The sequence below is a fragment of the Pelodiscus sinensis genome, chromosome 6 (assembly GCF_052426305.1).
Source record: "Pelodiscus sinensis isolate ZL-2025 chromosome 6, ASM5242630v1, whole genome shotgun sequence".
In the NCBI taxonomy this organism is placed as follows: Eukaryota; Metazoa; Chordata; order Testudines; family Trionychidae; genus Pelodiscus; species Pelodiscus sinensis.
In genome coordinates, this window is record NC_143057.1 from 29,638,747 (window position 1) to 29,654,135 (window position 15,389).

Sequence of the window (15,389 nt, forward strand, 5' to 3'; positions counted from 1 at the left end):
GATCCTAGCTAATACCGTTTTGGAGGAGCTCTTGAACAAGCGACCTCACAGATGGATGGATGGACAGACTCATGGACAGATGCAGAAACTCTCTAATATATATATATATATATATATATATATATATATATATATATATATATATATATATATCTTAATGAAAATATCCTCTCTCCAAAGCATTTGATCTTGATTCACTAAGTACAAACTACCCCATTTAGAACAAGTTTTTCAAGTTTCTTTCCACACTTCAAAAAGACAGGCATCTATTTTTCATTGATAGATTTGAAAATGTCTTTTCTTGATGTTTTCATTGCATCTCAGCTGATACAGAATTCCTCACTGAGCCTCAGCTGGTCCATGCTTATGATTTGCCTCATTTTGAGTGCATCTGCTATGTCCTCATGATCTGAGAAACTAAGCTTCTCATAGAGATCCATGTGTTTCAGCTTCGTCATTGCATTATCAGGAAATCAATCAAACCATTGTTTGATGTACAAAACAGTGTCTTAAAACATAATGAAGGATTATTTTGCCTTCACTTTTTGTTGTAGTAGTAGCTTTTCCATCAGTTGTTTGCTTAGAATCCAAAAAACCAAATCCTCCTTCTCATTCAGCATCTTCAACTTAAAATGGCATATTTCTGTTTACATGTCAGCAATGCATAGCTTTGATTCCTCCAACCTTCTCACAAGTACAACAAAGACACAAGCCGGGTTGTGGAAAAATACATATTCACGCATTCTCGCCATCTTATGGCAACTTGTTCTTTAATGCTACAAGACAAGCCTTTGGTAGTGACTTGCAGTAAAGTTGATTAACTGCTGGGTTAAGGGATAGCCACCTTGTATTGGCAGATTGCAATACTTCTTTCTATTCAATGTCAACTAACTCAAAACTCTGCATATTGTGCATACAGAAAAATTGCTATAAATTTTCCACACAATTGTTTCTAAGTCAACATGAGCACTTTCAGATATTGTGGGGTACGTGTAAAGGGCAGCTTTGCTTCAAAATGTAGTTATTGTCCGTACATTACAACTCATATACCCAACTGAGTTTGCCATAATTCACATTTGTATTATCAGCAGGGTAATGCAATTAACATTAAGCTGGTGTTACTCTAGGCAGTTTATACTATCAGGATGAATGCCTTTTGCAGATTCACCGTCATCTTCATTAACATCAAGCTGCTTGCACTGAACGCGGTTTGTTATGGTGAAATAGTGTATGTACATTGGAAACTTCTTCCTGTTCCCTTTGTTTGAGGCATCCGTCCCTACAGAGAAGTACGTGTGCTCTTCTGGGAACTCTGCTAATAAATCCCGTAAACAACTCCCTCACAGACATTGGGGCCAAAACATGGATCACAAATAGTTCTGCTTGGGTTCTTCCTCAACACAGTTTGTTCTCAATATTTGAATCATTATATGTTTCACTAGCAAGCTTATTGCCATAGTCCATGCTGTTATAATTTAGGCTGTGTTTTCCTACATGGTAAACAGTCGCAATTACACATCCTGCCATTCTGCCATTTTTAGTGTTTGAAGAGACAAAGAATGTGCCTTTGGCCTGTGCGTTTTGCTTATGTCCATTGGTTGCTGTGAACTGCTGCAGGTCACGCTCACCTCTATGTTTCTTGGTGAATTTACACCAGGCATGTCCAAAGTCCGGCCCGCGGGCCAATTGCGGCCCGTGTTCTGATTTAATACGGCCCCCGCTTCCTCCCCCTCTCCTGGCTCCCCAGCGCTCTTTTGAACTGGCGCGCCCAGCGCGCCGCTTCCGGCCGCGCTGCCGCCGCCCATGGCCTCTGCGGTCCTAGAGCCTGCCCTGTAGGGCACGTCCGCAGCCCCGCTCCCCCGCTCGGCTGCGGGTTCGCCCTGCCCCCGGGCCGCCGTGAGGCCGGCGTGCCCTGCGCTCTCCGCCCGCCTCTGACCCTGCGGGCCCTCCGCCTTGGGGCTGAGAGTGCGGGGACGGCCCTCACGCATGTTCACTTCTTCAAATCTGGCCCTCTTTGAAAAAAGTTTGGACACCCCTGATTTACACCAACACAAAATACAAAAGGCTTTATCAGGATCACAAGTGAGATTTTACCCCGTGTATTTTCCTTACCCTTGACTTTTATATCTATACAGGTGCTTCATTTTTAGTTTCCATTTAGGGCCAGGAAGAACGTCTAGTGTTCCCAATGCTTTGCCCAGAATTGTATGGAACATTTTCCTCACTGCGTGTAAAAGTATGCTGCAGCTAATGTTATATGATGCTCATAGTATGATTTCCAAATATTGGCTCCACTATAGCCAGAGGTACCCAAACTATGGGATGTGCCTCCCCAGGGGATACAATAAAGTTATTGGGGGGGTCACAGAGACCTGATGGAGCCATGCTGAAAGGCTAGAGTTTGGAGGGGGCTCTGTCTGGCAGGAGAAGCAGGCAGAGCTCTGCATAGGTGATATTCCCTACCAGGACCAGGCTCCCTGCAGAGCCTTGCTCTCCCACGGCTGCAGCAGCCACCTCAACCAGTAGCTATGCTCCTCTGCTGGGCACACTGACAGAGACTCTGCAAGGGAGGGAGGCTACACCCTGGGAACACTGACTGTCCTGCCAGAGACCCTTCCTGAGCCTGGCCCTTCAGCACAGAACAAGGGCAGAGAGAACCTGTGCTGGGAAAGTAGAGGGGGGCTGTACTCAAGGGCTGGACTCAGAAGGGTGTCCTGTCACGTGCATCTTTCCATTCCAGTCTGGACCCTGGCCTTTGACCGCAGCTTGATCTGTTTTCCCTGCACTGAAAGGCCAGGGTCAGGAAGGGAGTGGAAAGACGTACCCATGAGTATAAGCCTCCTGGTGTTGAAATATAGGATAGAAGACATCTAATACTGAGTTGCTATGGGACATGTAAAAGCTGTAGAAATTAAAATAAAAGAGTTTGTTATTGCAAAATTAAAGTTGCAAATATAAACAATGTCAAGAAGTGTAAAAATGCTGGTGCCATGAGAACACATTCTACAAAATCTCCTAGTATGACAATGAGGAACTATGCATCAGTTGCGTAATATTATATTATGCTTATTGTACAGTTTAGGGAAACATGGCCAGTGAAGGGAAAATAATTAACTCTACCCAGAAGGTGTGAGGGTTATACCTTTAACATGCAAATAGCAGTAGCTACACTGAAAGAGAAATTAAAAAATGAAGAGTCCGTATTAAATGAGCAGCACAACACTGACCTGAAAAAGTTTGCATGTAAAAGAAGATTAGGGTCTTTTCCCAGGCAGTAGGACTCGGAATGTAGAGCCTAATCTTGTATCCTTGGAGCAAATGGAAATTTGGCCACTGATGGATCAGGGCATTAAAAGAGCAGTTGTGGGCATTGGTACATTGACACAGCGCTCATAACTAATCAGCATGTCCATTTCCCATCCTACACCAGCAGGAGGAACATGCTAAGTAGAATGTGACCTCCTACATCAGCACTATGCCAATGGAGGTTCTCTGTGACACAGGAAGCTGCTCCTTGGGGTAGTTAAGCCAGGTTTACCGCTATGCTGCACACATAGCGCATCATAAAATAGCCATGCCACACTTGTGACTTCCATGACTTCTGTGATCAGTATGACAAAAGCACTTTCCTGATATTGCCCTGGACTCGAGCAGCGGAGGATGTGGAAGATGCTACCACACCTACAATTTAACAGACCAGGCCCAGCACATCACTAGATTCCAACAAAGGAATCTAGACTTCCTTTAAAAGCAGGAGGCCAGGATTCAGTGTTCCCTGTAAAATATGAGCTCGTGTGACCACTCAGGAGAGATTCAAGTACCGCCCAGCTGTCTAGCAGACATCAACAGGTAGCTTTTTGTTTCTTATTGGTGGTGCACATTCTTACATGACTTAGTGCACATAACATTATTCCACACACGGATGGAAAAGTTTAGAGGGAACATTGCCAGGATTGTCAGACATTTTGATCTTCAGGTCACTGCAACTTGATCACTTACATTAAGATTACAGAATCACTTCAAAAACACAGCAGTAAATTTTGTACTGTAGCTTCATCCTAACACACAACAATTTGCTAGCAGTTTGGTGTGTAGCTAGAGGAGTTGGTGGCTTTTGCCTTCTTTTTGCAATATTTGAAGTGAATCACACAGCCTGTTTTAAGTATTAGTGTAACCACCACCAAGTAGATTTGAACCTGGGAGCTCAGTGAAGGAATTTCTACAGCTTGAGCTATAAAGACAGCTGGCTCTCAGTGTAGGCTATAAATCGCCCTTGTTCTTATCCCCCGCCGTAAGTGGTCTAAGTGCCACTACATGGGACAGTGAACCACACTAGGCATGTGTGGATTACACTAGCTCCACTTTGTTTTAAAGTTTTCTAACTTTTTCATAAAGTCAAGTCTCACAAATGCTATCGTCAGTATTTGTTTTCTTCAGAAAGTCTCACTCAGATCCTATGCAGGAGGACTTGAATGAATAGGGCTGAGAGAGTAGTAATTCTCTTCAGAAGAACCTATGCACTTAAGCTGAACCTATACTGAATTCATTTTAGGAACAATTCACTTCAGCAGAACCTATGCACTTAAGCTTCACTTAAGCTCTATTTTGAAGGCTTAAGTGGTAGTCCTATCTCCAGGACTAAATTTCACTCTGTGGATTTCTGTTTATTTTGGAGTTGCAGGAGAATTTATACACTTTATCTATAGGTGTTAATATCCCCTTTACTTTCTCTACTTTAAGTCTGAAAATAAGACTTGAGTACTGTGAGCTTCCAGATCTCAAATGACGGTTTTCACGAGAGGTTGAAAATGGTTGCTTTGAGTGCCAATGAATGATATTTAAGGTATTGTAATAACACACATACTCTAGTAAGTATTTGTCCTCGTAGCAGGCTCTTGACATGCCAATGTAAGGAAAAAATGTTATACAAGTTGGAAGTGCTCAGGAAATAGGACACAAAGAAAACAAAACACTCCTCTTTATTTAAAAATATAGTTGTGAATTTTATTGTAATAAATAATACTAATAATTTATGACACATTGGTAGTCAAAAAAAAGAAGGTACTTTGCAAAACCAAACACGGCTTCATGATACTTAGAATCCAAAAGTGCTCCAAAAATGCATGATAAATGTTTTCATTAGAGTCTTTTTTGTATCGTAGAAGAGCAGATGTTCTAGCCGAACTGTTTCAAAAGATGGAAATCTCCAAAATACTCCACTCCATAGGCTATTCTTCTAGAATGTCAAAAGTCTTGCCTTTCAGACAGTTGACCAAAATAGTGACCAGTTGCAAACTGGTAGTGCTAACTATATCTTTAGTAACGATAAACAGTAGAACTTCTAACTCTCTTCAAATGTCTTCAAAGTGCAAAAGATACTCAGCTGACTTCCAACCCAAGAGGAAGTGATGTTGCCAAACAGATTAAATAGCTTTTTCTCAACTTCAAATGCTGAATGGGATCCAATATTTTAAAATGTGCAATAAGAAGTGATGGTGACCCACATGACTTATATTCAGCCTCCTCCATATTCTTGTGTGGGTCAAAGTGTTGACAGCTTCATCCATAGAGGCTGGAAGTGATAGAATCTCAGCAAGGAATTTAGATCTCAGAGAAATTTGGAATATTTTAAAACCAAGATGAAATACATTTGTCAGGGACTTAAAGTGCTTTCTTTTTTGATGAAAGTATTAAAAATAATCCTGAACAACATTCACAAAAATGCGTAATTAACAAATCAGACATGGAGGAACTTAAATAAATACACATACGTACACAGAGAGTCTAATTCTGATCAGTTTTACATCAGAATTAGACGCTTAAGCTTCTGTAAAGTTGCTCCTAATTTACATGAGTATAAATGAAAGGCAAATCAGGCCAGGAAATTTAAAATAATATTTAAAATACTGCCTTCCCTCAGAGCTTTAGAACATATTCAATGAAGGGCACATTCTGCTGCTGATGTTACCTAAGTCACTTCAATTCGTATATCTGTGAAAGGGAAAAAAAATTAAACAAGCATTACTCTAAAAGACATCACCACAACCACCTTTCCTATCTTTAGATTTACTAAAGCCAAAAGTAAAATAAATAACAAAATATAACCTACACTACTACACAAATTCTACATCCAGTTGTACCCATTTAGCCAATATGATTGAGTGGATATAAATCAAAGCAGAATTTGACCCAAACTTTTTAGTAAAAGGTTCACCCAGAAGAAAATAATCTCTATTCTCACTTGTAATTGTCCAAATACAACATCATGGGTCCAGTGCAGGCAAAATTTGGTCACATTAAGGGTTTGTATCTTTTGACTAGATCAATTTTTAATTCAGCTGTACTCTTCTAGCACAAACAAGGGCCAAACTACACGATGTTCATATTTTGTAATTATATTCTTGATTACTCTTGGGCCTGATTTAGCCAAAAGTAGCATCTGTAACCATTGACTCTCACGGTGGGGCTGACAGACTCACTAGGACTCTGGGTAAGGCATTGGAGGGGTTAGCGCTGTGCCTTTGGAAGAGGTAGGTCTTTGGGCAGAAGGGGAGGGTTTGGGACTAACCGGCTACTAATCAGAGCTGCCCAGGGCATATTGTGCAGGGCTCTGGCAGAGATTTAAAGGGATTGGGCCTTCAACCACAGCCCCAGTGCCAACAGTGGCGGTTGAGAGCCCTGAGCCCTTTAGAATCTCCCAGCCCCAGGAAAGCTGCCCCCTTCCACTCTCTCCAATCCCTGTCAGCGGCTGAGGCTCAGAGGAAGCTCCAAGTGCTAACAGAGAAGAGGGAACTAACCTTTTACTAGCTGCTACCCAATTCTATCTTAGATGGTTGTGCTGCCACATTCCCAAGGACAGAGTCATGTGACAAATACATTAAAGTGTAGTCCATGGGCTTTACTGAGTAGTTTAATATTTATTCCGTGCTCCAACATCCTAGCAAGGGTGACAGTTTCTCCTGACTGAATGTCAACCAGCAATAGAAGAATTGTAAAGGAGTCTGATTCTGAAGTTACTGGTTCTTCCCTACTTGGAAGTTCCTTTTTTGGAGATCAGCCACAGAGACCTTGAAAGATTCCCTGGAGTGCGAAGATTTAAAACAAAAAACAAAAAATGTATCCAGCAGGTTGGAGAAAGGAAAATGGGAGGCCCCATATCAGTCAGCCAATAATTGGGAAGGATCCCTAAAATCACTAGGAGGTAGCCTGGGAAGTGCTCAGAACTCGCATTTAAATTTTTAAACTTGTCTATAGGCCAGTTTTTAGTCTGTCAGGGTACATCTATGCAGCAGTGTTATTTTGGAATAACCGACAACATTCCAAAATAACACAGTGCGCGTCTACACTATAAGCCTTTATTCTGAAATAACGTCAATATTCTTACTCCGACCCATGTTAACCATCATTTTATGAGGCGTAAGGGAAGTCGAAGGAAGAGTGTTCTTCCTTCGACTTCCTGCTGTGTAGACAGCGCCAAAAGCTGAATTAAGCTATTTCGACTTAAGCTATGCAATTGACGTAGTTGCATTGTTTAATTTGACTTTAGCCCTGCTGTATAGATGTACCCTTTAGTTTCCTAGGAACAGCTACTGTTAAGCTCCAACTCTCACTGGGCTATGCCCCCTTCCTGGACCTGAAAGCTGGCAGATGAGTTGTGCTGTGTGAAGTTTGTTACTGTTTTTCCATTTTTTCAGCTGTACTTACATTTTAGTTTTCCATCCTCAAGAGAAAGCTCCCTGATATCGACCTCTTCCTCAACTGTCAATAATTCTTTTAAAAAAATTAAAATAAAATAAAAGATCAACACACACACATACCTGAGAACAGTTTTTTCCTCATGTATCGTCATAATCATAAGCTATTAAAGAATTCTGGCCATGGCATTCCAGGTAATCTGAGGGCCTAGCTGAACTTCAAGCTTACAGAAAATATTAATGCATAAAACAGTTTGTCTTAGAGAACTAAAACTAAAAATTGTTTTTCTATCTAAAACATTATTCTTCTGAAGTAGCCTCTGGAAGAGGCAGGAAATTGGGCCTTTTTAAGGAATCTTAAATTGGACAATCAAAAAGTGACCCATTCAAAATAACGGGTCACTTTTTAAAATCTTGAGCTTTGTGTTTGCTGACATTTTTAGCCATAACTCTAATTTCTCTTTGGTAGGACTGTTTGGGCATGTCTACGCTGTACCATAATCTGAAATAAGATATGCAATTTGAGCTATGCAAATTGCGTATCTTATTTCAATACTATATTGAAAAACCTTATTTTGTCATTTGGTGCTGTCTACACAGAGACAAATTTCAAAATAAAGCACTATTCTGAAATGTCCCTTACTTCTCACAGAATTAGGTATACAGGGACATCGGAATAGTGAGTCCGAAATAACGGGCTTGCTGTGAAGATGCAGGATAACTATTTCAGGATACTCCAGTATCCCGAAATTATGTTGCACCCTTTGTGTTGTGATATGTGATATTGTTCCAGTCTGGTATTTTACTTAATTCATAACACAGAATATGTGTTTTTATTATTTCAGAAAAATAAAAGACACCAAATTAACTCTTTAATTATTACTGCCTAGTTATCAGACAACTTAAAAGAACAATGCAAAATGGAATGGAATACAATTGTGCTTAGGTCTGCCCTTATTAAATAGTGAGCACTCATTTAAGCCAGTTTCACTTACAGCACACCCAGTCAAATGTATGCAATACTTACTTGTCACTGTCACTGCTACATTATTTGTACATGTCTCATTGCCATGATCTTTTCCAACTGTAACAGAAAAAGGAAATATATGAAGGAAAATGCTCATTTTAGATTTAGTGTCACTACAAAACTCCTCAAATATTTATCTGACTTATTTGCTGTTGTATATTTTTATCTCAAAAGACTATAAATTAAGTATAGTATCTACTGTCATTGTTCTGATGCAAACTCAGGAAAAAACTTTCCTGACCCAGATGACCTGTTGTTAGCTAGGGTCCTTTGTTGGGTTTGCTAGCGACCAACATCACTACCGATTATCACAATTATCGCGATTGTTTAATTGCTGTATTGTTTTATCCTTGTCTGGATCAACTTCACGGTACCGTGAGACATCAGTGTCCCATATAAATTACTGCTTTTAATAAATACTAAAACACTGCATCTTGAATGGTCCCTTTGATATAGGTCTTAACTTAGACTAAACAGTCTATTCCAACTTGTATGTAGCTGCAATACTCTAAGCACATTTCCCAGACCTGGAGAAGATCTCTGTGTATGTTTGAAAGCTTGTCTCTCTCAACAACAGAAGCTAATCCACACCTAGATCACCATCTTATCTCTCTGCTGTTAGTAAAAGCATTTAGGGCTTCAACAAGGAATTTGCACAGCTAAAATATTACTCTTGTAACAAAGGAAATGCACGACCTTAATATCACAGTCGCAGGAGGTGAACTTCTAAGACACCAAGGATTCCCCTAATCCCCTACTCCACTTTCACAGTGTACTCTAGTTCCCACCACACTCTTACAGCGAAGGTACTGGCAGTGATTGAACAGGGCTAGCTGCAGTGCCCCCTGGAGCCTGCTAACACAACAACTGACATCACTTGTAGGGCTGTTATAGAAGATTGTAAAACCACTTATACAGGGCCTGAGACAGACACCTCCATAGCACCATGTTATGTGGGGTGGGGGAAGTTTGTGTGAGGAGACGGACTGAGTCTCACAGCAATGTTATGCTATCATTAACCTGATGGACTAGGAATATGCAATCCTGATGGAGACTTTATCATAAACTTTGATGATGGAAGACCTGTTCACTGTGATTTCTAGCCAGAAACTAAAGTATTGTTATTTCCAGTGCTGGGGTGGTAATGGGGGAATGTTTTACATAGCCTGAAATAGTTAAACAGCTCAAACCTTAATATCTCCACTGAGCAGCATTATGGAAAAAGATACCACACAGATTTGTATTATTTCTAGTTGAAAGATTGGTGTGGCTCTGTCAGCATAAGAGGTATGTGTCATCCCTGAGCCTCGCAGTACTTTTCAGGTAATCCCTCTGCAACCCAGTCTGAAACTGAAGCTGCCAGTTTTTTTATGTCACTCAAATTAACTGACAGAACAAAACCCAATTAAAAATAAAATAAATTAAAAAAATAAAATGGAACAAATTGGTGATAAACCACTATAAGGGGTGGGGAGTACTTGTTGCGTTATATCTTCCAGATATAAATCTTAAAAAATCTTGCAGATACCTGTTCATGGTCATTTTTACTACATTTTAGCCATGATAAAAATATAACTAGAATTCTCTTATGTATATCTCTCATAAAGTGATTGAGTCAAAGTTCAGACAGATAGTTTTGTTAGAAGCTATAACAAAAAAGACAAATATCATGCCAGCCTAATGACATGTAGGTTCCATATCATGAGAGAAACCAAGGAACTGGAAGCAGCTTTAGGAACTCCAGTAAGGTAGAAAATGCTTTCACTTCCAAATGGGGAAAGCACCATAATGCTCTGCAGCAGTCATAATGCTCTGCAGCATCACCTCCAGACTGATCAATAGAGATGCATTAGCACCTGTCTCTAGGCATATAACCACACAATTCATTGTATCAGGGAGATGATAAATACTACCGTAATGGTTAATACATGGTGAGGGCAGATTAAGAAAAAACAAAGGAAGCATTGTGAGTTTAAAAAAGCAAGAGAATCATGAATGTCAGGGGCAAGAAATTTAAACAGATCATCACCATCTGATTCCAATCCTACTAGTATCCACAGACAAAACAAAAGAAAATATAGTAAAAAAATGTATACCCTTTTTTACCCAGAGCATAAATAGAAGCAATGATCCAAAGACAGCAAATACAGCCACAGTTGTTCCAATATAGCGTCTACTATTAATCCTTTGACTAGCCACTGTATAACCTAGAGAGAGAGGATTAAAAGAAAATTATTAGGGAAGGAATCAAGTTACAGTAATCATTTAAATTATTGGGGCAGTTTAAACTTTATTATATCTTAGAAATTTCAACACAATTTTTTTAAAGTGTCTTTTGCCCCCTCTTGATTATCAATGAGTTCATGGAACTAGACAAAATGGATACATTTCACAAAAAATTGTCACCATTTAAAATACATAATATATAGATTTTATTTATATCAGATTATTTCAAAACCCAATACTATGTGACTATTGTTAATATTGAATTACAATATTTTTAAAGCTAAAAATTAGTTTGAGATGTTCAAGCAACTGTGACTGCCACAAAGATATGCCCATGGCTCGTGACTATGTTCCCAAGGGAACTGCAGAACCTTCCTGTTCATGCCGCATTTATACACTCTGCACATTATGCCTTGGTTCTAGGCATTTAGGAATGATATTCAAGCGGCCTGCTTTTTGCTTTCTCTTTCTGCTGTTACGTGTACATTAGGACAGATTATGCACCAATATAGAGGTGTCATACATTTTAATCTGAGTTCAGGAACACACCCTGATGCTGCACTTCAAACTATGTGAGATAAGTTAATAAAGAGAAACCCTTTTAAACAAGGTAGATGACAATTTAATAAGTGTATTTGCTTCAGGAGTAAGTAGTATCGAAAGAGATGCACTGGATAACGCACCCGGGTCTGTGACAAGGTGGTGGGGTCAGGGATCATTTGATCACCAGTGAACAGAGTAAACTCCGGTTCAGCTTTTCCCTCTTCTTCCGTAGATGTTCAAGGAAATGGCTACCACAATAGTTGCTCAGGGGAAAAACTAGTCAAAGCAGAGTTCCACACCCAGGTTTACAGGGTGGGACTGTATCTCATCTGGGGAATTTTCTGTTTAAATCATTTCACTCCCTTGTTAAATAGCATCACCCATTGAGACTTCCCTTACTATAACATTTTTTTTCCTCTGATGATTTATTCCAACAGTTTCCAGGGCCCTCATCTCAACTTCGGGATTTATACAACCTCTTCCTCTGACTCTGTTCTATATGCAGATTTTGATTCCGGTACTAATTTATGTAAATTTAATGTAGGAACAAGGAATTGATTACTATGATCTCCTAATTGTATATTCTGGGTAATATGTTTATAATTAAGTTAGAGAAGAGGGTTTCATTTCTCAGCTCCAACTAGACTGGGACATTTTCTACCCGCAAGTTCATATACAACTTTCACATAACTGTTAAGGCTGTGGAACTCCCCACCTTGAATCACCACCCACCCACTCCATGTATAATGGAAATAATATCAACACTTAGTATTTTCAGTGTTCAAAATGCATTGCAATCATTATCTTTACGCCTGCACAACTCCTGCAAGATATTATCAGCATGTTGAAATTGAGGTAGAGGAGTTCTGTGACTTGCCCAATGCCACATAGGAAGTTAGTGTAAGAGCTTGGATTAATGCCCTACCATACACCCCTGCACACAAGAGTTTCCAGTTATTAGACCTAAAATACCAGACATCAGACTACACCCGTTGTTACAAAATATTTCTTCACCCTGTCCCAAATAGAAAATGCAGGTTGTGGTTGATCCAACCTAGACAAACTTAGTTAATATACTTAACTTGAGAAACATTACCTGGTATGATTAAAATAGCGGATGTATTTTCTTTAAGTTCCTTGTTCCAAAATATACAGTGAAAAGTCTCATTAATACTTGTGTTGGTTTTAAGTGTGCTGGTCACGCTGTACAGTTGGTCAGTTCCTGTTTCATAAATTGTGTTTGCTTTGTCACTTAAGTCTTGATGTTCCCCATTCTTCCAAATAACCTCTGCCTTAGGATAACCTTTAGATTGGCACGTTAACTCCCATTTGTTGTGTCCTGCAGTCGTCTGGGCAGTCACAGTTCTTTTGGTTATGTTTCTATAAGGAGCTAAACACAAGCAACAATGACACAAAATTATTAGAGCATTGGTGCTGACAGAACACTGTGTGTTATTTCAGGAGGGCACATTCTCTTCTGGCCAAAATTCTGCACGTCAACTTGTCTTGAGAAAGTAATATTTTTCGATGATCAAGTTAAACATCATTATTGTTTGCTTCATGGTTATGGTAAAAGTGGAAAGGTAGGTTTTGTACCCAGATTGATCTACAGTAAACTTCCGATAATCCGGCACCTTTGGGACCCAGGGGGTGCCGGATTATCAGATTTGCCGGACTATCAGAAGGGGGGGCTATGAGGGGTCTAGGGTGGGGGGGGATGCCACCCCAGACTCCTCATAGCCCCCCTTTCTGATAGTCCGGCTCTGCCACAGGCGTCCCTGATTCATCCGCTGCTGAAACTGACCAGCAGCGGCTGAATCTGAGACACCTGGGGCAGAGCAGCTGGAGTGCTGCCGGGTTGGTCCGGTAGCGCCGACCCTTGGCGCTGCAAGACCAACCTGGCAGCCCCCCAGCTGCTCTTGGGGACGTCTGGGGCAGAGCATCTGGGGTGCTGCCAGGTTGGTCCCACAGCACCGAGGTGCGGCGCTACTGGACCAACCCAGCAGCACCCCAGCAGCACCCCAGGCATCCCCAAGTCAGCCGCTGATGAAACTGACCAGCGGCTGACTCCAGGAAGCCCGGGGCAGAGCAGTTCTGCCCCGGGCTTCCTGGAGTCAGCCGCTGGTCAGTTTCAACAGCGGCTGAATCTGGACACCTGGGACAGAGCAGCTGGGGCGCTGCCGGGTTGGTCCAGTAGCACCGCACCTCGGCGCTGCAGGGACCAACCTGGCAGCACCCCAGCTGCTCTACCCCAGGTGTCCCCAAGTCAGCTGCTGCTGAAACTGATCAGCAGTTGATTCCAGGAAGCCCAGGGCAGAGCAGCTCTGCCTCGGGCTTCCTGGAGTCAGCCGCTGGTCAGTTTCAGCAGCGGCTGAATCGGGGACACCTGGGGTGCTGCCCGGTTGGTCCTGCAGCCCCGAGGGGCAGCGCTAGGGGACCTACCCGGCAGTACTCCAGCTGCTCTGCCTCCGGCTTCCCGGATTCAGCCGCTGGTCAGTTTTAGCAGCGGCTGAAAAGGGGAAGCTGGGGGCAGAGCAGCTCCAATGGTCCGGCTGCCCGGAGCACTTCCGGGTTCCTGATGGTGCCGGACTGTCAGATGCCGGACCATCGGAGTTTTACTGTATTTTCACTACAGTTTTGCAACTTTTGTAAAAGATTGTATCAACCTTTCCACTCAGTGCTTTCTTCAGCTAGCCTCCCCAACATTCTTCATTTCTTTCAGTGTCATGTGTGGTACAGGTTCAACATCTCTAGTCCAGCACTCTGGCTACATCTGGACTGCACTGTTAAATCAGAAAAAGATACGCAATTTGCAATATGCAAATTGTGTACTTTTTTCTATTTACTTTTGAAAGAGGCTCTTTCCAAATTTGGCACATCTATATAGTGCCAAATTTCAGAAAAAAAGTGCTCTTTCGAGCCATCCCTTATTCCTCATAGAATGAGGTTTACAGGGATGGCGAAATAGCATGTCTGTTTTTTTCAAAAAAAAAAAAAAAAAAAAAAAGCATTCATTGGATGCAGCGTTGCTTTTCTGGAATACTTCTCATATTCCAAAAAAGCAATGCAGTCTAGACGTAGCCTCTCTGGTCCAGCAACATCTGTAGTCCGGCATGATTTTAGTTAACCAGATGTCCACTTATCATGGGTGTAGCCAAGTTTCCCACAGTCCCATAAAATTTGTTTACAGACACCAGTCCTGGCTTTCCAAGTTCTGTACAGATGTTTAGCTCTAATTTACACATAAATGTCTTCTCAGAGACCAGTAAGAAGTGGAAGTGTTGGTAGACCAAAAAGTTCTGCTAGACAATATTGACTGCCCGTGGTTTGGCAAATTCTCAGGTTCAGCATCGGTCAGGTCCTGAGTGTACCAGACTAGAGAAGTAAAAAGTAAAAAGGCAGAGTCATGGCTTCACCAGAACTAGGCGTGGGGTTAAGCTGCTGTGTAAGTTCCTCAGAAGAGTCACCGGAAGTCACTGGATGCTAAACCCAAGTGAACAATAGGAATCCTACAGATTCTCTGTCATACATGCACCAGAACCCACAATTTATCCCATATCTCCTATCAGCTTTTGAGGGAATTACTTGCCTAAAAATCTGTGCATGAAAGTGATATCCACCTAGCCTACATGTTTTCTACTCTGTCTTTGCGAGAGATTTCAGTGTCGTTCCTGGCCAGAGGATGGGAATCCATTCAGTTAATTTGTCTTTCCTCTTCCCTACCTTTGTAGGATTATTCCTCTTCTCTAGGGCTGTGTCTAGACAGCAGGGTTTTTTCGAAAAAAGTAGCCTTTTTTTGAAAAAACTTCACATGCGTCTAGACTACAGCCGCGTTCTTTCAAAATTAAATCGAAAGAACGCAGCTTTTCTTTCGACGGTGGTACTCCTCATTTCATGAG

General features: G+C 41.4%; 1 protein-coding gene across 3 annotated transcripts in view; it reads right to left on the bottom strand.

Moving 5' to 3' along the window:
• Positions 1 to 972: 972 nt before the first annotated feature.
• LOC102456103 (programmed cell death 1 ligand 1) overlaps positions 973 to 15,389 on the bottom strand; it is a 33,344-nt gene continuing 18,927 nt past the window's right edge. For 2 of the 3 annotated variants that reach the window (XM_006115142.5, XM_075931626.2), the window contains 5 exons: positions 12,587 to 12,880; positions 10,818 to 10,928; positions 8,722 to 8,778; positions 7,705 to 7,770; positions 975 to 5,991 (listed from right to left, as the gene is read on the bottom strand). In XM_006115142.5, the coding sequence (XP_006115204.1) occupies positions 5,969 to 5,991; positions 7,705 to 7,770; positions 8,722 to 8,778; positions 10,818 to 10,928; positions 12,587 to 12,880 (551 nt within the window). In that variant the 3' untranslated portion in view covers positions 975 to 5,968. Of the gene's footprint in view, positions 5,992 to 7,704; positions 7,771 to 8,721; positions 8,779 to 10,817; positions 10,929 to 12,586; positions 12,881 to 15,389 lie in introns of all 3 variants that reach the window. The other variant, XR_003087842.3, reaches the window with a different exon arrangement.